The following is a 25,064-nucleotide window of genomic DNA, read 5'->3' as shown; positions in this document are numbered from 1 at the left end:
AAATTTTCAGAATTCCAAGCTTTTTTTTCCATATTTCATATTAAGAATCATTTTACCTTAAGTTAAAAATTATATTTTTTCTTTTTTCTTATGCTTATTAGATATATTGGCATTTCTTTCATAGTGTTTCTTCATTACTTTTCACGTGGCATGGCATTAAGTTAAAATCCTATAGAAGAATAAGTTATAGTAGCATTAGCTTCTAAATCAAGTGTCAAAAGCTAACACATTAGTGTTGTATCAGCTTTGCTAGAGCTAAAGGTTTTACTGCATTTGACAGCTGCAGTATACACTCTTGTCTGAACACTGGTACTCAGCAAAAAATGTTTTAACATGAAATTTAATTTTAAAAAGTAGACATATGGAAGAGTGGGAGATCTAAAAATCAAAAAGCCAAATTGATATATAATTTTTTATTATAATCTTTTAGTCGAGACGTGTTTAAAATTTTGGTAGTAATCACACAGCAAATCTTAGCAGGAAAAGAAAATAGTAACAGCCAGTTGGGTGCTGTGGAGGTTAAGTATAGCTAATGATAAAACAGAGTTTGAGAATACATTCGGGATATGGAGCAGCACAGTCTGCACTGTGTTGCGGTTAGTCTGTTCAGCATACACAAACGCATGATGTGAGACAGAGACAGCGTTAATTGCACAGCTGCATCTTTACAACATAGAAAGGGATTCGGTGAGTGGCCTTGAGCGTGGCTCTGGTTAGAGCTGCTTGGTTTCTCTCCTTTTGGAAATTACTACACATCCAAGAATAGCAGCTAGAACGAGAGAGGAACAATTAAAGCTGTTTAAGAATGGTGAGAATTTCCACACACTGTGGATAACTTAAGGTTTATCTACCATGTTAACTTAGACACAGATGTACTAGCACAAGCCAGTACTGATGGCTCCTTCATAGAAGGAAAGTGGGGAGGAAATGAACAAGGTGAGAGATGGAAATGGTGGCAAATATTGAAAAGAACAGACTCTTGCATTAAAAAAAAAAAAAAAAAGTCTGACCTGAGTTCTGTTAAAAGCCACACGTGCAAATACTGCCTGTGAAATTCCTGCTCGTTTCAATTCATCACGCACCCACTGGTAGATTTCGGAAGACACCTCTGTGTTGGTTGAGACCTGTGGCTCCAACGGCTTGTTCATGGATCTACTGACGGGAGGAGGGTGGTTCAAGTACTGTTGGTTTAAGGACTGCTGGGCTAGAAGTCTGTTCACTGCATACTGCTGGTTCAGCAACTGGGCCATTACCAGCTGCTGATTTACCAACTGAGGGCTAATAGGAGTTGATACAAGTCCAGGGTGCAGGTTTGGGAGTGGGGTCCGAACAGATGGCTGACTGCTATGAGAAAGCTGAACAGGGGATGGAGGCTGTTCAGCTGTGTTCCCTGGGACTGGTTGCTGACCAAAGTTGACATGGTTGGCACCTTGTTGGGATAGTTCAGAAAGACTATCCATTTCAACTAGAATGGAAAAGAAACATTTAGTTAGACAAAACACCAGTATAGATGAACTGAAAATAGTAAAACACTCTTTAGAAGAAGGCCGCTTAATTTAGATTCTGGCTTACTGTATTGTAAATCCCATAAGAAGTTTCATAGCAACACCATTCCTGTGTAACCTTACATTTCTGGCCTTCCAAGGATGGTGCAGTGAATTAAAAAGAACAAACGAACACACATGCATGGCAAATACAGACAGTAGACCTAGGATGAACTAGTGGGGATTCAGTAAAAACCTGTCTCATCTGGTCTAAGTATGGTGAGGGAGGATCCTTTCTTGAAGGTATGGATAAGGGGAATGTAACAGCCATCAAATTAAAAAACAAAACAAACAACAAAAAAGCCACGTTTGCAGTGAGGATACACAGTAATATGCAGTGATTTCCCTACACCCCCCCTGAATTTCCCCAACACCCCCCCCCAGTTTTGTGGGCTAGTTACATACCAATTTAGTGACTGTTTGGAAATCTGAATTTAAACTGAAACATTAATACACACTTTAAAAACTTATACAGGTATGATAAAATATGTGTATCTGAAAAAGTATAATAGATTTGAAAAGTATTAACATAGACTAGCTTCCTTGCTTCCTTATAAGCTGTTTTTTATGATGTCAGTGCATTCATTTCGGTGATGTTGGCCAACCTAATAATTTCAAATAATAATTTGTAAGCAAAGTCTAAATGAGCTCTCCCTGAGAGCCAGTGATGACCTGGGGCTGCGGGGAAAGGCTTCAGGGCCAGATAATATTTACATTCACACCTAATCTACCTAGGTATCCAGGAAACAGAGCTGTGTTGTCCAAGTGATAGATTTTGGCTGGGGTTGGGTTACAAACCACTTGAATGTGGGGGGAATGGGGGATTAAATGTTGTTCTTATTGTATGAGTAAAGGGCAGCAGAACTGTACTTAGCCTGTGATGATTTGAAGGCATCAAGAGAGAGGGTGGGGACCTATCCCTCTCCACTGTTTAAAGACAGAGCTGATTAGGCTCCATAGTCTTTTGTTCTGTTAAGTGACCACTGCAGCTGAAATCACTGACAATCAGGTCTAAGTGCTTAGTCCTGCTGTGGGGACAGTGTTCCTGTGGGTACAGTGTTTTTGTGTAAGAGACATCCCAGACTGCACTAGCAATGAGGTTCCCCCACTGAGAGCTCAGCTGAAATCACTGAGAGCTGGTGGAACCTCAAGAGACCAACTCGCAGAGGTCACAGTGGCAGGTGGCAGCAGAAGGTGACTGCGCAGGGCCATTGGCAACAGAGTGGTGGAGTGAACGGTGGCACAACGAACAGACGTGGCCAGAGCGAACAGTGCCTTCTTGTCCCCCACGTGGAAGGTGTACTCACATGAAAACACCTCTGAACTCTGAGTCTACTCTCCACTGAGCAAGGACAACACCAGTGAGTGGAGTGCGGTGGAGGGAAAAGTGAGGGGCATGTTAAATAAACATTTGTTTGTTGGACTATATTTTAGTCACTTTGCTCCAGAATGCTAGATTTGTGACTGGGAATGGAAACTTATATAAATATGTTTCCTAGTAGGCCAAGATTTTTAAAATGCAGTATTTGCCAAGGTTGTTATCTCACATTGTTGCTATCTTGGGAGGTCATTATGTTGGGGAGTTTCTGTACTAAACATTTTTATTATTATAATTAATTTTTACATAAGAATGGTCATACTGGGGTAAGACCAATGGTCCATATAGCCCAGTACCCTGTCTTACAACAGTGGTCAAGGCCAGGTGCTTCAGAGGGAATGAACAGAACAGGTAATCATCAAGTGACCATCCCCGTTGCCCAGTCCCAGGCTAGGGACACTCAGAGCATGGTGTTGCATCCCTCCCCATCCTGGCTAATAGCCACAGATGGACCTGTTCTCCAGGAATTTATCTAGTTCTTTTTATAATCCTGTTATAGTTTTGGTCTTCACAGCATCCCCCGGCACAGAGTTCCCTGCGTTGACTTTATAATGTGTGAAGAAGTACTTCCTTTTGTTTTTTTAAAACCTGCTGCCTATTAATTTCATTGGATGACTGCTAGTTCTTGTGTTCTGTGAAGGATTAAATAAAATTTCTTTATTCACTTTCTTCGCACCAGTCAAGATTTTTTAGACCTCTATCATATCCCCATTAGTCATCTCTTTTCTAAACTGAAAATTCCCAGTCATTTAATCTCTCCTCCTGTTTCATACCCCTGATCATTTTAGTTGCCCATCTCTGTACCTTTTCCAATTCCAATATATATTTTTTAGGATGGGTGACCAGATCTGCACACACTATTCAAGGTGTGCACGTACCATGGATTTATATAGAGGCAATATGATATTTTCTCTCTTATTATCTCTCCCTTTCTTAATGATTCCCAACATTGTTTGCTTTTGTGACTGCTGCTGCACATTGAGTGGATGTTTTCAGAGAACTATCCACAATGACTCCAAGATCTCTTTCATGAGTGTTAACAGCTAATTCAGATGCCATCATTTTGTATGTATAATTGAGATTGCACATTGGAAAGCAATACTTTGCATTTATCAACATTGAATTTCATTTGCCATTTTGTTGCCCAGGCACCCAGTTATGTGAGATCCCTTTCTAGCTCTTCGCAGTCTGCCTGGGACTTAACTTTCTTGAATAGTTTTGTATCATCTGCAAATTTTGCCACCTCACTGTTTACCCATTTTTCCAGATGAATATGTTGAACAGTAATAGTCCCAGTACTGACCCCGCAAGGATACCACTATTTACTTTTCAAAAGTCAATTTAAATTAAATACATTTTTTAAAATTTTTTTTTTTAGAAATCTAGATCTATGTGTTTTGGTGTAACTTGCATTTTCCTTTATGTTAAATTTGCATTATCCTAACAAAACATTTACTTTCTTCACATCAGTCAAGATTTTATAGACCTCTAGCATATCCCCTCTTAGTCGTCTCTTTTCTAAGCTGAAAATTCCCAGTCATTTTAATTTCTCCTCCTGTTTCATACTCCTAATCATTTTAGTTGCCCATCTCTGTACCTTTTGCATTTCCAGTATGTCTTTTTTGGGATGGGGTAACCAGATCTGCACACAGTATTCAAGGTGTACATGTACCATGGATTTATATAGAGGCAATATGATATTTTCTGTCTTATTATCTATCCCTTTCTTAAAAAAGCAAAGGTTTCAGAGTAGCAGCCATGTTAGTCTGTATCTGCAAAAAGAACACAAGCTTTTGTGGGCTACATCTGATGAATCATAGAATATTAGGGTTGGAAGAGACCTCAGGAGGTCATCTAGTCCAAACCCCTGCTCAAAGCAGGATCAAATCCCCAGACAGATTTTTACCCCAGTTCCCTAAATTGCCCCCTCAAGGATTGAACTCACAACTCTAAGAGGCTAATGCTCAAACCACTGAGCTATCCAGTGGACTGTAGCTCATAAAAACTTATGCTCAGATAAATTTGTTAGTCTCTAAGGCACCACAAGTGCTCCTGTTCTTTTTAAAAAAGCAAACAGAATGTTGGAATCATTGACTGCTGCTGCACACTGAGTGGACGTTTTCAGAGAATTGTCCACAATGACTCCAAGATCTTTCTTGAGTGTTAACAGCTAATTCAGACTCCTTCATTTTGTATGAGATTGAGATTGTTTTCCAATGTGTATTACTTTGCATTTATCAACATTAAATTTTATCTGCCATTTTTGTTGCCCAGTCACCCAGTTTTGTGAGATCCCTTTGTAATTCTTCTCAGTCTGCCTGGGACTTAACTATCTTGAATAGTTTTGTATCATCTGCAAATGTTGCCACCTCACTGTTTACCCATTTTTCCAGATCATTTATGAATATGTTGAACAGGAATAGTCCCAGTACCGACCCCTCAGGGATACCACTATTTATCTCTCTCCATTCTGAAAACAGATAATTTATTCCTACCCTTTGTTTCCCATCTTTTAACCAGTTACTGATCCATGAGAGGACTTTCCTCTTACCCCATGATGGCTTACTTTTCAAAAGTCAATTTAAATTAAATACTTTTTTTTAAATGTATATTTTTTTAGAAATCTAGATCTGTTATGTGTTTTGGTGCAACTTGCATTATTCTTATGTTAAATTTGCATAATTCTAACAAAATGTTTACTTTATTCATATCTCTTTTATATATCTCATTGGTCCTGACACCCCCCCCCTGTAAATTCGAACACCCCCCCCTAATTTCAATTCCTGGAGAAACCACTGGTAATATGGGTCTAAAGCAGGGGGATGGGGGAACCTATTGCCTGCAGGCTGGATGGGGCCAGTTGCTTAATTTCATCCAGCTCGCCCCGCCGCAGGGGGAAGCCCTGTGCCTCTGTGCCCCCCTGGGGCGGATGAGTTGAACTTTTTATATTTCTCTCTCTAAAAAAACCTGTAATTTAAGTTGCTTTTTACTTGTGTGTGGCCTGCAATTGATTTTTTCTGGGGGTCAATGGCCCGAGATAGGAATAAAAAGGTTCCCCACCGCTGGTCTAACGCATTGTCAATAACTAAGGGCCCAAGATCCGGATGCAAAAACTAGACAAAGCGAAGTACCGGAGCACAGAAGAGGGAATGGTGAGCAGTGCTACCCGGCTCTACAGGAATTCAGGGAGGTCCCTCGGGAAGCATGAGTGTGCACAACTCTAGGTGCAGACATGCAAAGCCTAGTAGTGGCTGTTACTGGGGAGCAACCTCACTCTGGCACATGGACCCACTGGCTGCTTGTGTTGCATCCATGAACTTTAACTCCTGCAGAATCTTCCTTACTATATCTACAGTTCCCAGATAGGATGGAGAAGGGCATACAATCTAGACATCCCTGTATGCTGCTAACTCCTCGTTGCAGTATCAATCCTATGGCCTGTTAGAAACTAGAATAATTTATGTTACATTTTGCTGTTGGACCGTACTGGCATGCAGGATCAGGAGTGGACAAAGGCAATCGTTACCTTGCTCACTCCTGAGCTACTCTTCAGCCATGCTCAAGGATCTGGATGTGAGAGAGACTGGGGGTAGGGAAGGAAGACAGGCTGCTTTATCTTATAGCCTCCCATGTATCATTGTTTTAGTGGCTTGAAGCACAGCTAAACTTTTTTTTTTTTTTTTTTTTTTACGGGCACCTTCCCCAGACACTCCCTCTGACTAATCACACCTTTTATTCTAACTTCCAGCACCTCTGTGGACAATTAAGACTCCCTTATAGTTGAGCAGAGCGCATATGTAGTACTGGAACAGTCCAGGTTAGATTAAGACTCCTTTAGGTTTTATTAAGCGTCTCCCCCACCCCCAAATCAAACTTTTGGTCAACTTTGATCTGACAGGGCTCCTTTAAACCAGATTTATTTGGAATAGCTCTTTGTTCAAATGTGTTTCATTTACTGGCAATATTCCTAAAATAAAAATAGTGTAAGAAACAAATCCCGGTTTATGAGAAGAGAGAAAAACATATCTACGATGTTCACAGTAACTAATGTTCCTCATTAACAATTATTCAGCAGATCATTCTCCTACCAGAGGGGAGTCTGTAGGAAGAAATCTGTCCATGGATTCCCTCACACAGAATCCCCTCACACTGTCAAGGGCAGAGGAAAGACAGGGTTCTTCTACAAAGAGGCCCCATGCCTCCAAACTCTGGTGAGGACCCACAGCTTCCTCTCATCATGGAGCCCCTCTCTAGTTTCATCAGCTACTAGGATTTTTGAGGAGATGTTGTGTGGACTTTTTAGCTGTATTACAATTTCCGGTAATGGGATTCCCATTACCCCTGGCTTGCATACTCTGTGGAGACGGCCAACCCCCCTTCTGTGCAGTGGGGAGATTGGCACAAGGATCAGGCCCACTGACATCAGTATAAGTCTTTCCACGGATCTCAGTGGGCTTTGGCTCAAGCCTTAACATGGACCTCAGAGGGGAAAACAGCTTTAGACTTTAAACTTACAGAAAAATCTGACATTGCTGAAGTTAACATTACACAGAAGCTACAAACAAGTTTAAGGAAAGCAGCCTTCTGTTTTCACTAACTGAAAGCAGAGATCAACCCAAGTGTGCCATTCACTTGGAACAGTAATTCAAGCAATTACCACAAAAGTGATGCATTGTCTTCATTACTGCCTTAAGCTATAAAAGGCAAGGAACCTGTTTTGGTAGATGAATGGTTTTGCTTTAAATACTAAAAGCTAGAACATGCTCAAAATTCAAACCAAATTAGACTCCATTTTCTTCATTCCAAAAACAGTTTGAAAATTATTATGTAGAAGTGGATGTAAAATGCCCACACTTATATTAATTGGATTTAAAAAACAAACTGTGGAAGACATTTATAAACACATTAAAGAATTAATATACCTCACCAACTAATTTATTATAATCCTATAATATACATGCACACTATAGCCTTACTGTAATCAGCAAAAACTTGTCCCAATAGCTATAACAAGGCCCTTGTCATAATTGACTGAAGTTACAGAAGTACCCAGAAGTTACAGCAAGATACAGTTCATTTGTTAATTCATAAGCTTCTTTAGGAGGAGAGTGATGGAGACCAGACTAGAATTTGTTACAGTAACTACAGACTTGTTTCTTTAAAATTTAAATTTACTATTTTAGAAAAAAATCCACAAATTTACATTTTTTTAAAGAAATTATTCTGGGCCGTGATAGGCCTCAGATTTACAAAATGACAACTTTATATCTTATTCTAATTTCCTGCATGTCAGACAAGCCAAGTCAGTTTGGTTGGTTTAACACCAAATATTTATTGACATTAATTCTCTCATTATATGCATACTCCCCACACCCTCATAAAAAAAAGCATTCTACATTGATCTTGAAGAGCTCTACCTTCTTATAGGACTGTGACAGACCTAGACACATGTGTAATGGTATATAGCCACCACCACTGCAACTTTTTTGCTTACCCATCATATCTTTTGCCTTCTTGAAATGTTTATACCACCTTCCAAATTCCTGACATTTTGCTGCTGAGACATTTGCATAGTAAGTGCTGTTCACAATGGAAGAAATCATACTCTGCACGAAAAGGGGGAAAAAATCATCTGTAACACATAGCAGCACAAATTGAGAAACAGAAATTATTTCAATTGTTGAAACCATAATATTTTTAGAGTCTGAGCATCATACTGCATTTTTAATCCTTTTGCCCAGAGCTTCAAATTTCTTTAAATCCATTAATCAAGCTTAAAATCATATACCAGATACATTGTAAATGAGAACAAAAAACAAATCCACTGAGAAAAGAATAAAGTTATCAACTCTAAGAATCTTAGACCACTAGAGATGAGGTGTTGTTTCAAGAGATGAAAAATTGAAATCCTAAATTCAGAAAGTGTCATTTATTAGTAGTACTACTGCTTTCAATTGAAATTGACCCATCCTAGGTCCAAACAACACTGCTAAGGATATGCCCATTCCCTTCATGTCACCTGTATGCAGCCCAGAACCCAGACAATCATGGGGGCAAATTTAATCTAGAATGAGGTCTTCTGGGCTGCAGAAGAGTGGTTTAAACAATGCCGCACAAGAGTGGATGCACTCTTCTTAACCAAACTTAAACTGTTCGTAGGGAACAACTTTGAGAAACACTCTCATTGTCAGCTTCAACTCTAGGTACTGTGCTATTAAGTGCTTAATTCTAGGACTGCAGATTAATCATAAAATATGCTCAAGAATATAAAACATTTTAAAATTATTAAAATTTAAGGATATCTTTAGAAACAAGTTGGTTAGATAGAAAGAGGTGCCAATTTTTAACCAAAGTAACCATTTATAAAACCTTTCAATAAAGTGCTGTCTCACAAATCAATCAAGATTGTTTTGCACACTGATGCACTGTTGCAAGTTAAAAATTACACTCAATATAGGCAATATATTTTTGTGATAGGATGTGTGATCAACAACAAAAATCAGTGAATGCAATTCCAATAGACTGATGAATTTCAATAGTATTTAATGCGGAAAATAACTACTATTAGCATAACTAAAGGAATTGTCCAGCATATTTAGAACACAATGACTCTCTAGAAGACAAAGCCCTGATTATTAAGTTTCCTTTGCTAGCCTGCATATAACATTTCATTATATTTGTGCTATGGTGAAATCAACATACAGCATGGGGCCTTTGTTATATGAATTGTAATAATCACTAGCAAAGCCAGTTTGGGGACAAAGGCAGTAAATACTCCTCCAAGTCTGTCTATTACAAACTATTCCTGATCTAACACAGTGTTATCTTGATTATTGATTCTACTGGACTCCATTGTAAGCATTCATTTTATAACATGCTGTTCAGTAATATGTGAATTTCTTAGATCCCAAAACAGTTATGCTGACATGTTAATAAGGCAAAATATGGAAACCCTACTATAGAAGTCCTGTAATGAACATATCAAGTACTACCTTATAGCCATCTTCACATTTTTTCCATTAACCACCAAAAATATATAATCTTTAAGTGCTTACTATTCCTTTACATTAACCCAGTGTTTTTCAAATGAACTAGAAATCTATTAAACAGTATAAGGAAATCTTGACAGATCACTATCTACAGACTGAATCATCTTAAACTAAGCTTAACTGAATCCAATTTCTATTTCCAGTACAATGATAAGATCACTGATGTCTGATACTAATAAAATTGTGGTTTTACGTTCCCTTATAGATCTGGCCACTCCCCATGGGCGACAGCTGGTGCACATGACAATAAAAAAAAACAACAACAACAAAAAACCAACCATGAGTCGCAGCTGCAATATATTTGAATAAATGAACAGGTTATTGTGCATGTAAAACCTGCCTCTGTACATGCAAAATTGGCAATTGCACAGCCAACTTTGTTCACACAATTAACCATTTGTGTGTACACATGCATATTTTGCAGGTGAAATTTAGGTTTTAATTTTTGAAAATCTGGCTCATTTCTGATTTCTTCTCATCTCTTTTTCCCATGATACAATAAAATTTAAATAATAGTTTGTGTGCCTCCTGCTATTATTAAATATGTCTGCCTAAGATTTGAAATCCTCATCTCCACTTAAATGTCATTCAACTTCAAGTTATAATCCTGTGTTTATGACATCACAGTCTGTTACCAAAGAAATAGGATATCATCTGTTCAGCACTGTGACTTCACTGTAGGACCAAACAGAAGGAACTGATAGGCTGAGTCAAAACTCCTGTGTAAACAACATGGGTAAAATCCTGGTCCCTTTGAGGTTAGCGGTAAAACTCCCACTGACTTCAGTGGGACCACAATTTCACCCCACATATCTAAGAATTAGCAAGATTGGCAAGGGAAACAGTGAAAGACATGAACAATGTAGTTGTACCTAAAGTATTCCCAGTCTGAAAGTCCCTCTTTAACAGTGGGCTCTTCAAGAACATTTCACACAAACATGCAAGCTACTGTGGTTCATTTGCTAATTCACTTAAGGCAACAGTTTTACAAGTCTAGTAAAATGTTCATATCTTGGTAACCCACCAAGTACCTTCACCAAATCTTTTCTTCATTGTTTCTATTCTTGATCTGCCTGTACCATTGTTTTCAGAGGCTCATGGTGTCTCTCTCTGTCTTGGAAGATATTCCCAACATTCTTGAGGAAACCAGAATCTTGATCTTAGGCATACTGAGGTTACTCTCTCTCAACCACAGGCTACACTACATGCAAAAAGCCCTCCAACTCTTTGTTGGTGCCTTTTATTCCTCCATGATCAAACAGTCCACAAGTGTTAAACTTGATTGTCTCATGGTCCATGACTGTACCATTTAAAATTCCTTATCCAGATATACCCTATGTACAGGCTATAGCTGTCGATGCTTCCCAAAAACAGGGAAGATGAGCTAGCACAACGTGCAGCCTGAATAAATCTCAGACATATTCAAATGCATCACAGTACTCACCCATGATCTGGCCACTGCTTTCACACTTTCTGTGAAAGAAAATTGATAAACTGTATAAGTTGGCCATAGATCTCAAAATCTTAGAGAACCTCCCACAACCTTATTCTTTGGATCAAGTTGCTTTAGGATCCAAAGTCTCTCACACACACACACAAGTCCTACAAGTACATGTACAGTACTTGCAGTTCTGTTTTGAGAGTCTGATGAAGATCTGATCTGAAATGGTGCCACCTTGACAGAAACACCAGTACTCTGGAAGGATACCATCTGTCGCAGCCTGAGCTTTCTTTTTCAGCCAGATACACTGTTTACAATTAGGTCTTCCGTAATTGTGGTGGAATAGGGATAAAATTGGTTCTCAAGTTCAGCTTAGGTTTCCTTAGAATGTAGTTTTAAAAACTGAATATCATCCCCTCAAAAGGTTAAATATCACAGATATGATAAATAGGCATGAGGTGTTCAAGAAGTTTCAAGCACTCTTATTAAAAAAAAACAAAACTTACTTTCTAATGTCCATTACTTTGAAAAAAAAGAAGAAGAAGAAAAAAGAAAAGATGCCAGTGTCAGTCACCTTTTACATTGTTATGTTGATGCCAATATCTGATGTGTTTCACTAGGCAACAGAAGGAATATTATGTTTGATTCTCTCTGGTCATTTCAGTTGCCACTGTAGGTACTTTCCGGGAAGTATTCCTTCACTGTTTCCTGTAACACTGCTTACCAACCAGGTAAAAAACTGGTCAGTTATGACTAAAAATGTATTGCTGTCCTTTTTGCAGAACAACAAAAACAATGTTAATCAGGTTAATTCAATCATCCAAACCAAAACTGTTCATGCTTTCCTGCCAAATCAACCATCCACAGCAAAATCTGTTATCAGTGATTGCTCAGCTTCCAGTCAAAAACACTTAAGCCCCACAATCCCAAAACTTCCCCAATAATAACCTTAAAATTACTCTTACATAACAAGACTGAGGCACAGAAAACCACCTCATCAAAGGGTATTTGGGATGCAGTATTTGCACAGAACAAATACATGCTAACAGACTTAGCAGAGGGTACCAGAGACAACAGTTCCCTTACAGGATTCTAAGCTAGATATTAAGGATTTTTTTGTATGAAATTTCCTTCGCAAAGTGGTATCATAACCAAAACTTATGTAGGCCTTTCTAATTGTTTAACTGAAGCGGTGCGGGGGCGGGCGGGAGGGAGGGAAGGAGAGAAGAGAGAGAAGCATTTATGAAACTGGCTCATCAGTGTTTAAAGCTTTCAAGCTCTATCAGTGGAGGGGGCAAGGGCTGCAACAACTTATTTACACAATTATCTAAATACGATTAAACAGCTGATGGACAAATATTAAACTGGAAAATGTATAGTCATTTCAGCTTAATGTAATCCTCTTTCTGTAAACACCCAAGATGATTTTTTTTTCAACCAGAACAGTCCTGACATCTCATAAGCCTAAGGGTGAATAGCAAGAGATTGTTTTTGATAGTTATAAATATTCAAAAGACATGCAGACCATCTGCTTTCATAATACAGGTAAAGCAAGACTGAAATGGTGACTGCTGTATAAAAATGGTTCTTTTAACAAAGTCTTCCTCTCCTCGCAAACTATAAAGACAGATGTCAAAAACTGTTTATATAGGGTAATCAGGAGCGTGCAAAATGTAATATTCCTTTTACACACAGTGCTTGCTAAAGAGATTTTTTTTTCTTTTTCTTCCCATCTGTGTGTTGCAACACATTTCTACAAGTTAAAAACATTTTTTCAAACAGAGATCTCATGAATACCCAAAAACATGCTATCTGGTTTCTGAATGCTAATTAATTTCAACTAAGGAATCTGCATTTTTTCTGTAGGAAGGAATGTATGCTTTTGAAATGGAGTACTGTACTGATAGCAGACATTGCAAACTGAACACTAAACAAGTTCAATTCTGTACTGTTTTGACACTGGCTATTTTCACAACCTTGTCTTGCACATAATCTGCATCTGTTAAATTTGGTTTACCATAAATGGAGCACGTATAATTCACTCCCTTTTCAATGGAGTTTTATTTATGTTTTGCCATTTATCAAGCTCTTCAACATAAAGCCTTATAACAATGTAATGATTTTGTCAAGTGGAAAGTAAGATGTCTTATCTTCCAAGCAGAATATGAATAGAGCTGCCCATAAACCCCTACAGTCAATTTTCAGAACTGAAACACTAATCTTGACAGTAACCTTTTAATGTATTATATTAATGGCACAGAAGCGTTAAGCACCTTTTTTATAATTCTCAATAAAATGAACATTTACTGGACAATCTGTCAAAGGACTGGCTCCAATTTTTTTTTAAACCAAACTTTTAGAGTTCTATATATTTTCACTTCCATAAATTCACCACTTTAGATCCCTAGGTATTTGGCAAGGCAGGATACTTTGCTACCACCACTATAATCTGCCTAACAAATATACAAACTGTGAATCTCTGTTTCAGTCCCTAGATAAAGTTTAAATGATGCTGAATTTAAGAACAGAGTACAGCTCTGGATTGGGGGGTGGGGGAATTATTAGAAGAGACGGAACCGTGCATATCTCAATGTAGAATATATGCTTTACCCAAAGGAACTTTATGATAAACAAAAGCCACCAACAGTGGATGACAGTAAGGAAGCTGCTTGGATCAATGAAATAATAGTGGTAGAAATCTCAAACAACATAGTCTGAGTGCAGACTGAGATCTCAGAAGTTATTTTAAGCTCCTGTTTAAATATTATTTAATTAAAACTACAGTTGTGCATATAGGCCCCAATCAGGTAAATACATAGTCAGAGACAGTCCATGCCAAGAGTTTACACATAATTTGAGATTATGCCATTCCACACACTTGGAAGATGCAACCTGGTGCCTGATGCACTGACATACAGATGATAATTCTCTGACACTTAAACTAAAACCAGAATTACAACTGCAAAATATCTAGACATCATGAGTTGTTTTTAGGATATGGAATGTTAAAATGGGCTGGTTAACACACACACCCCTTTAAGACTCTTTATTACCTTGAAATATGAGTGACATAGGAATTTGCTTTGTCATGACCACTATAAATATGTTGTAGAAAAAATTAGATGGACAGGGATACATTCCTGATGGTGAGAAGACTGTCTGTGCCTTTGTCAGTGCATCTGGATGAAGATTTGATCCCACACTGTTGCCAAGGTCATGAGAACTATGGTGATCTGTATAGCAAGTGCTGGTCATATAAATTAAAATTACATAAAGGCTGTCCTAAAAATGATTAAAATGAGGCTTTCCAAAAAATAAAATACGACCCTTGCCCTCCGCACCCCTTCTACATCATATAAGTAATTTAGACTAGCTCCTCCCCGTTTTCCACTGCTTCTAAAGGCTTTGTCTCGGTACAGAGAGAACTGAAAATTGCCTCCATTATAATGAGGACTGCCACAACCTCTTATTTTGGTAAAAAAGAAAAAAAAAAGACTGAAGTGTAGAATGAAAAATAAGAATGAACTACAGATTCTTGCACTGCTCTGTCATCTTGTAATGTGAAGATTGGAAATTTACATGACAGAGAAGCAATCGCCCACTCTCCTGATGGATATAAATAAAGCTGAGAAAAAAAAAGTCTGCTTTCCAAGATACCAGTCTCATATCCAGAGTCTAAAGGCTCAAAAATAAAATTAATAATAAAAAAATAAAAGGGTAGGTGGGAAATGCTAATTCACACATACCAATTCACAAGAAATGGGGAAACTGGAAATGGCAGAAATCCAAAGGACACTCACAGCTGTTCTCAAAAAGGGACTAGTGATTTTTGTCGTCTTAGTTTTTGGGTGCCTCACTTGAGTCCCCTTAAAAAGAGATGATTTTCAGAAAGTGGTGAGCACCCACCCTTTGAAAGTCACCCCCCTTCCCTTTTAAAATGTCTCAAGTTGAGCACCGATTGAGAAAACAACAGATCAAGAGTCAATCTTGAAATTATTGTCCACTACCTAAAAAGTCTGTATAAAGGCTTCCAGCAGCAAAGGCTTGAGATATAAGTGTGCTGCTGATTAGACCCTTCCTGAAATCAACTTGGATAAAATCTGAAAATAACTAAAATAGTGGCAATAGAAGGCATGTTCCTAGCTTTATCTCACTGAATGAAAATGATCTTGTGTTTCTAAAAGTAGAGTCTACATTACTTCATCCGAGAATACTTGACTTCAGTGTTCACCTTCCAGTAACTGTAACAAACTTTTGAGTCTCTGGGCTGGCTTCCAGCAGGGCATCCCACAAAAAGGAGGATATGGATAAGGAAAGGTGCTTGAGCTAATATCCATTTCAGATCAGCAACCCTGGCTCTCAAAGGCAACTCTAATAAGCAATAAGATCAAATTTGCTGTTTGCTTGCATGGTGCTCTCAGGTCTTCAGGAATCAAAGGAAAAAAAGCAAACAAACAATCAGGAAACTGCAGGTGAAGGGTACTGAGAACACATCTATTGCTAGAGCTAGCAGACACCTGTACAAGCAGAAGACATGGGGCACCTGATGTCAAAGTCTGGAGTCTCCACAGACTGTTCTGTGAAGACACTGAAAAACTGAGCATTCCTTATCTTTTTATCTTTGCCTTATCTAATTCTCTTTTCCATTCAGTCTTCTTGCTAGATGAACTGCATTTACCTGTGACAGTTCTGTTCTTAGGAGGATAGGATACCTCTGAGTTCCTTATTGACTTTCAAATTCCTGATTCCATCATCTTTTTTCAGGTATGACATGACTTATTTTTTATTGGTACAAATGATTTGTCAGACAGGAGAGTCCTTTAAGCTATTAGTGAATTAAAGACTGCTTTGAGCATCCAAAAATTGTATGTTCCTTTCTGCAGAAGGACTTACTTTTCCTTCTACAGATTTTGAGAACACATGAGCCTTGACCATCTGCTGTGGTAATTCTCCAGTTTGGTTCCAGTAAAGGGGCTCCTGAAAGTTGCACGATATTGTCCACCAAGTTAAGGAAGATTTCCTTGAGAGGGATTATGACATGCCTTTTCAGCAAGTCCCTTCACTGGTTCCACTGTTCTGCTAGGCAAAGCATCAGTTGCCTGGCATGAAGCTGAGCCCTAAGGCACAATGTCCAGACAAGAAGTCATCAGACACAGTATCACTAATGCTTGTCTTGCCAAATTTCTTTTTGTGTTAAGGATCAAATCTTTCTTTGATCTACTGTCTGACACAAATATTATAGATTTTTAAAACCAGAAGCGGCCATTATGATCATCTAATCTGGCTTCCAACATAAAGCTGTCCACAGATTTTCACCCGATTTTCAAATCTACCCCAACAACTTGTGGTTAAACTACAGCATATTTCTTTCGAACTTTCAGACAGACATCCAATTTTAAGACTTCAAGAGATGGAAAATTTATAACATCTCTTAATAATCTGATCTACTGGTTAACTACTCTTAAATGTTAAAAATCAGTTTTATTTCTGTTTGAACTTTGCTGACTTAAATTTCCAGCCACAGGATATTGTTATGCCTTTGCTGGCTAGAACAAAAGCCCTCTAGTATCCTATCTTCTCCCTGTGAAGTTACAGAGACTACTGTATATACTCGTTCATAAGTAAAATATTTTTGGTAAAAGAGTGACGCATCAAAGAGCGGGGGTCAGCTTATAAATGGGTCTACACCAAAATGTGATTATTTTAAACTCTATGGAATCATTGAGTTGAATATCTAATTCAGGGATCGGCAACCTTTGGCATGTGCCAGTACATTCCGCGGCCCGTGCTGCTTCCCGCCGCCTCCATTGGCCTGGAGCGGCGAACCGCAGCCAATGGAAGCTGCGATCGGCCGAACCTGCAGACGCAGCAGGTAAACAAACCAGCCCGGCCCACCAAAGGTTGCTGATCCTTGATCTAATACATTGTAGTTTTGATTATCTGGAGCACCTCAGCTCCGTGGCTGCGGTTCGCCGTTCCCAGCCAATAGGAGCTGTGGGAAGTGGTGCGCCCATAGGAACAGTTGTAGAAGCAACTGCAGACGCAGGGACCTTTTGACATCCAGAGAAGTTTCTACAGAACTTTCTCCACCCTGTCCTGATTGGCTATTTTCCCCAACTCTCCCTCTCAAACAGTCTCTTCATCTCCACTTCATTCCCCATCTGCCCCTCATACCCTCTTCCCCACTGCCCGGTCCCCTGCCCATCCTTTCCTTCCATGTCCCCTCTCCTTTCAATTTTCTTTCCATTTAACTTAGCCCCTCTTAACTAAACCCTCCTTCCTTTCTCCACCCTGCGTGTCTGTCTTGTCTATTTCGAGTGTAAGCTCTGGGAAGGCAGGAATCATCTGCTATTCTGTGTTGGTACAGTGCCTAGCACAATAGGGACCCCACTCGTTGCTGAATTTTTTTGGGGCACTACCCACAATTAACCTGATTATTATTAATCATGTTAGAGAGAGAGAAAGTGTGTGAGGCAGTACCTTTGGCTGGTGAGAAGGACAAGCTTCCAACCTTACCCAGAGCTCTTAAAGTCTCTTCTTTGGGTAAGCTTGAAAGTTTGTTGTTCTGACCAACAGATGTAGGTCCAATAAAAGAGACTATGTCACTCACCTTGTCTCTCTACTGTCCTGGAACCAACGTGGCTAGGCTTTTTGCCACAGTACCATATTAGGAGTTAAAGTTCAGTTTATCTATAGTTACCGTAAATCAGACAATGCCCCATTCAGCGAGTATATTTAGCTCTATTAAGAAAGCCTGGGATGAATGATTAGAGTCCATTTTGGCAGAAAGGACAGAAAGTGCACTAGAGTCTGAACAGGAGGAATCAAGCCCTTTTTGAAGTTTGCAATGAATCCGAGACTAAAATGTTTAAAGCTCAGTATCAAGCGCTAACTGATTTTGATGGATAAATGAAGATTTCATTAAGCAGTTCTCTAGTAGAACAAGTTACACATGGTCTCTCCCCTCAGTGATGCTGGCTTTAGCGAGGAGAGTTTTCAAAAAAAGTCCAGCTACACTGGGAAGATTCAAAACCAGACAGGACATTGGAAACATTAAGACAAATCTCATTGATTTTTGATAACTGCTTGTCATAGCGATATGCATATTGATGATCTGGTGATTCAAAGAAGTCCCATGGCTCTGCTACAATTACTTCCTGGAGAAAATCTACATTTTTAATTCCTTGTATACCATTAACCGATGGTGTGGGTTTCATCACACATGTGGGTTTCTTTTTGTTTTTGTTGAACAAAGAATGGGGAATATACCCCTGAAGACTTCTGGAGTTCCTGGTACTGGAAAAGACTTTTGAATTTATTGTAAGGGACAGTCAGAGAACATACCTGAGAACAGAACTGTGTTTGGCCCATCTACTTTTAGAGGGTATTTTGACAAATGGGAAAACAGTTTTAGGAGAGGGATATAGTATTTTGAAAAAAGTATATCCTAACAAGACATACTTCTCCATGGTAAGCACTAGCCAGGTTGAGAAAGAGTTTTATTCCTCCTTGCCCCAGAACAGATGTTAGTAGTGAGGGTCTTAGCAGAAGTTTCACTGTCCTGTCCAGGGGCGGCTCTATGTTTTTTGCTGCCCCAAGCACGGCAGTCAGGCGGCCTTTGGCCGCATGCCTGCGGGTGATCCACTGGTCACGCGGATTCGGTGGCGTTTCTGCAGGTGATCTGCCAGTCCCGTGCCTTCAGCGTACCCACCACCGAAGCCACGGGACCAGAGGACCTCCCGCAGGCATGCTGCCGAAGCCTGCCTGACTGCCGCCCTCACTGTGACCAGCAGGCCACCCCCTGCAGCTTGACGCCCCAGGCATGCGCTTGGTGCGCTGGTGCCTGGAGCCGCCCCTGGTCCTGTCTCATCATTGAGTCAATTTTTTCTGTTGATAATCTTCAGAACCACAAAATCTTTTAGAGAGATGGATCCTTTTTAGCAAACTAGGCCACATCAAGATCACACAAAAGCACATTACCCCACTCTGAGAAATAATTCTTCTCGAGCTTGTAATGTTTTTGAGACTCTGGGTATATTATGTTTAGAGTTAGGGAACTTGTCAGAATTAAGTATTCTCTAGACTTACATATATGAGAGAGTCTTTTATGTCTTCTCACCCTTGGGGAAGACAGATTTCTTTAGCTCGTTTATTCCAAGATTTGGAGGGAGACAGGTCTCAGGCTGCTGCCAGGTGTTTGAGGTTTACTTACTGTGCTCAGGACTGAAAAACCTGTCCTCCGATAAATGCTGCAAGGCATCAAAGGAATTTGATACTTATTTTTCCATTGAGGAGTCATCCAAGGAAGTAGACAGAGACCTTCCCCTTCCCCTAGCATGTGTTTTGAGGAGACAAGGTGGGAAGTGAAAAGGAAATGATACACCACTTTTTTTTTTAAATTAAAGCTTTATGAGAGTTTGCTTGTAGGTTTCAGAACCTTTACAAAAAAATCCTCTCTCATCCTCTCAAATAATCCTCAGTGAGCATTCAAGTTAGAGTTGAGATCAATCTGACAAGGAAGGAAGTATTTGGTCTGTCAAAGCCAGAAGTGCTTATCTCTCTGTGTAGCCACTCAAGAAGTGGGTCTCACTGTGCTTTCATTCCTGTCAGGTGTAGAGGATTATTATGAGTCCAATTCCTTTTCTTCAAACAAGACTGTCACAATTTAGAACACCACCACAGCACTCTGCATAAAGAGCAGACTATGTAGTTAATTCCCCTTGGTTACCTGGGCACCTTTCTTCTATATGCTGGTGGTATTTTGTAGGGGAAAATTTTTTATCAAAAAAATGTGTCACAAACTGAGAAAAAACAGCCATGTCTACTTGTAGTTGGGGCAGAATGGACATGGTTAGCGTAGCGAGACAAGAAAAACATCTTATGAGTCAGATTCATCTGTCCACTTGCCTTTTAAAGAGAACTTAAGTTGGCTGTCCAGATAAGAGCTCTTTAATGGACAGAAATGAACTTCATTTTAATTCCTAAACTGACACTTCACAATACACAAATTTACCACATAATTTGGAAAAATTCTTTGCCATTGGCAACTTCCTGAGGAAAAGCAACATGAGGACCAGAATGGCATTAGTGTGGCAGATGTAACTGACCTGCACTGGCAAAGAGAATAAGCAAGTCACACAGCTTGGCTCTAATCAGTGCTAGAATGTTTTTATATAAAAAAAAATTCTAAGAGACGTACACATTAAGTTAAGGGAGTAACTGTCGAGTGACAAATGAATCAGACCATATATTTCTTCATTGTTAATGAAATTAAGTTAAAAGTGGAGGAAGTGATAAAGAAAATACTGTTAGTAATGTGTTTTACATAGGAACACAATATAGAAAGGGAAGTGCAATTAAATCGTAATGTGGACATTTTTTATTTTTAGTTTATCATCTAGTTTACATTTTGAGCGCCTTCGCAGACAGTAAATTATGCTGGCATTTCTTAGGGAATAACTGCCATGTTAATTTAGTTTAATAAAATAACTGACATAGAAAAGGGGGGAAAACAAGCAAAAAAAAAAAAGTCCCAACCCCTACTCCTTATCTTTAGCTAAGTAGTCAAATGCTTTCTATATGAATTGTCCCTGGTCCAGCTCCAGTGCCATGTAATAATACAATACATTACAACACAATACAATACAATCTTGGATTTCTGTAGTGCCCTTCATGCAAGCATCCCAGGGTGCTTTACAATCATTATGAGTTAAAATTAAAACTGAAGCACATACAATTCCTAATAGAATCATTTTAAGAATGCTAAACAGAACAAATAACTTTTAAGTCTAGATTTAAAAGTCCCAACTGTCAGAGCGTTCCTTACTTCAATTGGCAATGAGTTCCAAAGCTAGAGAGCAAAGCGACTGAAGGCTCTCTTATGTTATGTTAAAGGATCTCTTATGTTTGTTTATACTCTTATAGTACTCTACAATCAACCAGTTTCCAATAAAAGAAAAATTGCATGTGTTATTTGCAAATCTTGTTTTAAAAGAAAGCTGGGGAATAGCTGGGGAATAACCCTCTAGTGAAATAATAATAATATAATAATTGGAGACATACCTATCTGCTAGAACTGGAAGGGACCTTGAAAGGTCATTGAATCCAGCCCCCTGCCTTCACTAGCAGGACCAAGTACTGATTTTTGCTCCAGATCCCTAAGTGGCCTCCTCAAGGATTGAACTCACAACCCTAGGTTTAGCAGGCCAATGCTCAAACCACTGAGCCATCCCTCCCCCAAAGTTAGAGAAAATCAGGGTTCACACTCAGACACATCTATAGACATAAAATGTCTTAAGTGGTACATTAAGGATATAAGAAAGCATTTATAATAAACATGCAATTCTTGAGCAGTGTATTATTTATTGGCACTAAATATGCTGCAAAGATATATACACCTCTACCCCGATATAATGCGACCCAATATAACCTGAATTCGGATATAACAAGGTAAAGCAGCACTCCGGGGGGATGGGGCTGCGCGCTCCAGCGGATCAAAGCAAGTTCAATATAATGCAGTAAGATTTTTTGGCTTCCGAGGACAGTGTTATATCGGGGTAGAAGTGTATATAAAGGACACTTTAAACACTAGTTATTGTATACGGCTTTTGTCAAGACCATCACTGCAGTGAAAGTAAAATAAAACAGAGTTCAGTTTTATAATGTATACAAGGCATCTTTTTTCTGAAATTAGCAGTGTTCTTGTTTGACTCCTGCCACTTCCCTAAAACTTCAAGGCCATATTATGCAGACATCCTTCACATGAGCAGACTGAAAACCACACAAGTACAGACCAGAATTGGCCAGTACATGGAGAATGGGAAGGAGAAGCACAGAAACATTGTCACCTGCCTGCAATCTATAGAACCTCTTCCTCTGTGTTTAGGGCTCTGCAGTGTCGGGGCCAGAGGTGAATAAAAGACTGCTGCCTATAATATCTCAGCATTTATCTTCTGAGAGTTGGTTGCACGAAGCATCATACATTACCTTGCACAAAAACACCCTTCCAAGATAGGAATCCCTAGCCTGAGCTGGAAGCAGATGCACGTAGGGGCCCCATGACAGTACGGTACTAGCAGGGCCCTTTGAGGTCACAGCCTATATTGATTTGGTAAGGGACACATGCCATCCCCAATCAGTCACTGAGTAAACCCAGGAAAAGAAATTGATTCTTCTAGCCCAATTCATGAATTTCCCTCCTGGAGAGGATGATTTGACCCTTAGTTATAACGTTTCAGGTATGAATAGGTTTCTACCTCTTCACAGTAATTCTATTTTCCTTCTATTAAATTTTCAGGTCAGAGGAAACTGTTTTATATTATGTGCAAAAACATCTTTTAAATCTTCAAAAATAATATCTAAACAATGTTGAGAGTCTGATTTAAGCTGAGAGGAAAAAAAACCTTAGAAATTCTAATTAGAGAGGAGACTCTTTGTCCTCTACTTAAGTTTTGAAAGAGGCACCACAGCAGCAAAAGTTAAGGATGAAAAGTTAGCCTTACCACTGGAATCTTCTGGCATGTGCTAGTCAATGGTTGTGTCTCCCTCCCCTTTTTCCCCCCCGTTTGTGTCAATGCTCATAGATGGTGCCAGAATGAAAGTACCAGAGACTGAAGATTATTTAAATGTACCCACAGAAAAGGTATAGTAGCATAGGGAAAAGCAGGAAAAGCCTCAAGCCAGATCATGGATATTCTTAACAAATTACTTGTAAGAGTCACCTTGAGGAAAGTTCAATCTCCATCCCCATCCAGTCCAGAGATGCCAACCATGTTCTGAGGCTTTTCATGATGTTTATGAAAAACATTAGGGAGGTTGCTGGGACTTCTCCCCCTGAACCCAGAAATTGGGATCTCTCCCTCCCCTCGAGGGAACAGTACCTCTCCCCACTCCCCTTCTTTCCCATCTATAGCCAAGGGAGAGGGAAGCCTGGGTCCGTAGGCCCCCCATTCCTCATTGCGCCACTGACCCCTACCCACCCCCAAACAAGGAGAAGGGGAGGACTGTCCTAGGAAAGTGCCCTCTTATGCTGCTTATGGTCCTTAATTACCTTGGTCAGTCCCAGGTCTGGACCTCCTTCTCAGGATAATCCTTCTCTGTTGCATCCACTCAACTGCCTCCTTCTGCCTCCCCAACAGACTTCAAAGTGAGGGTCTGATAGGATGCAAGCTGAGCCGATTGGCAGAATGGCTTAGGATGCTGGATTCATTGCCAAAACCAGAAGTTGCATGTTGTGTTCTAACTGCCCCATGCGGACCCTCCTGGCAGGCTTTCGGTACCTCCAGCACATTATCTTAGTCCACCATACACAGGGCAGCTAGAGAGCAACACACAGACTGTGGTTTGGGCGGTTAATTCAGCAGTGCCCCAACCCATTCAAATTTGTCACAGCTTGCCTCCTCTCAGACCGTCACTGTGCTGTCTGTGCATGTGGCGCAGGGATGGTGAAGAACACACTGTCTCTCTCACTGTCCCCTCCCCCCCGTGGCATTATTTGTTGTGGTTGTTGGACCCGAGTGGTTGTGAGTGACGCACACATTTTATACGTGTGTGCGCGCGCGCTTGGAAAATTAATAGATTTAAGCCTGGATTCTGTAAAAATCAGGGGGATTATGAAAAATTAGGGACAGTCGGCATCTCTGCCAGATCCTTGCCTTTCTGCGAAGGTTGTCCCAGGAATGCCATTCGTGATGATGGCTTCTGTCACTCTGACACCTGTCCACTAAGAACTAGACTAAGAGCAGTACTCATTTCACCTAAGCTACTGTGTATTTTATATACATCTCCTGGTATCTGCAGTGTTGTTGTAGCTGTGTTAGTCCCAGGATATCAGAGACAAGGCAGGTGAGGTAATAGCTTTTATTGGACCAACTTCTGTTGGTGAAAGAGGCAAGCTTTCGAGCTACACAGAGCTCCTCTTCTAACTTTCAGGCATTATTGTCCTTGAAGCAAAAGGCTCTGTATCCCATTAAAAATACCTGGGCCATATAGATCAGTGTTTTGCAAACTGTGGGTCGCGATCCAGTACTGGGTCGCAGCATTTAAGGCACTGGGTCACCTTGCTCTGGTCAGCACAGCCGACCAGGATATTAAAAGCCCTGTTGGCAGTGCTGCCCAGCTAAGGCAGGCTAATGCCTACCTTTTCTGACACTGCACTGCGCCCCAGAAGTGGCCAGCTGCCCCTGCTCCAAGCACTAGCTCCGCACTCCCATTGGTTGGAAACCGGCCAATGGGAGCTGGAGAGGGTGGTGCCTGCAGTGCTGACCAGGAGCTGCTGGAGGTAAGTTTGCACCCCAACCACTTGCCCCAGCCCTGAGCTCTCCAAAATCTGGAACCCCTTCCTGCACCCCTCATCCCTGGCCCCACCTCAGAGCCTGCACCCCCAGCTCAGAGCCCTGACCCCCTCCTGCACCCCAATCCCCTGCCCCAGCTTAGAGCCCCCTCCTACACCCTGAACCCCTCATTCTCAGCCCCACCCCACAGCCCTCACCCCCACACCCTAACCTTCTGCCCCAGCCCTGAGCCCCTCCCACACCCCAAACTCCCCATCCCCAGCTCTGTTGGGTAAGGGGCATCAACCATTTTCTTCAACTGGGTCCCCAGAAAAAAAGTATATCCGTGGTTTTCAAAGATGACAGAAAAGGATATATCCA

The 25,064-nt window shown here is 40.2% G+C and overlaps 1 protein-coding gene across 7 annotated transcripts in view; it reads right to left on the bottom strand.

Annotated features, from left to right (window-relative positions):
- SATB1 (SATB homeobox 1) overlaps window positions 1–25,064 on the bottom strand; it is a 90,328-nt gene that overhangs the window by 49,273 nt on the left and 15,991 nt on the right. For all 7 annotated transcript variants that reach the window (XM_045003811.1, XM_045003812.1, XM_045003813.1 and 4 more), the window contains exons 6-7: window positions 8,417–8,528; window positions 1,011–1,465 (exon numbers count right to left, since the gene is read on the bottom strand). In XM_045003811.1, the coding sequence (XP_044859746.1) occupies window positions 1,011–1,465; window positions 8,417–8,528 (567 nt within the window). The remainder of the gene's footprint in view (window positions 1–1,010; window positions 1,466–8,416; window positions 8,529–25,064) is intronic.

The sequence above is a fragment of the Mauremys mutica genome, chromosome 2 (assembly GCF_020497125.1).
Source record: "Mauremys mutica isolate MM-2020 ecotype Southern chromosome 2, ASM2049712v1, whole genome shotgun sequence".
Classification (NCBI taxonomy): Eukaryota; Metazoa; Chordata; order Testudines; family Geoemydidae; genus Mauremys; species Mauremys mutica.
Note: the sequence above shows the minus strand (reverse complement) of the source record. Positions and strands in the feature narration are given on the sequence as shown.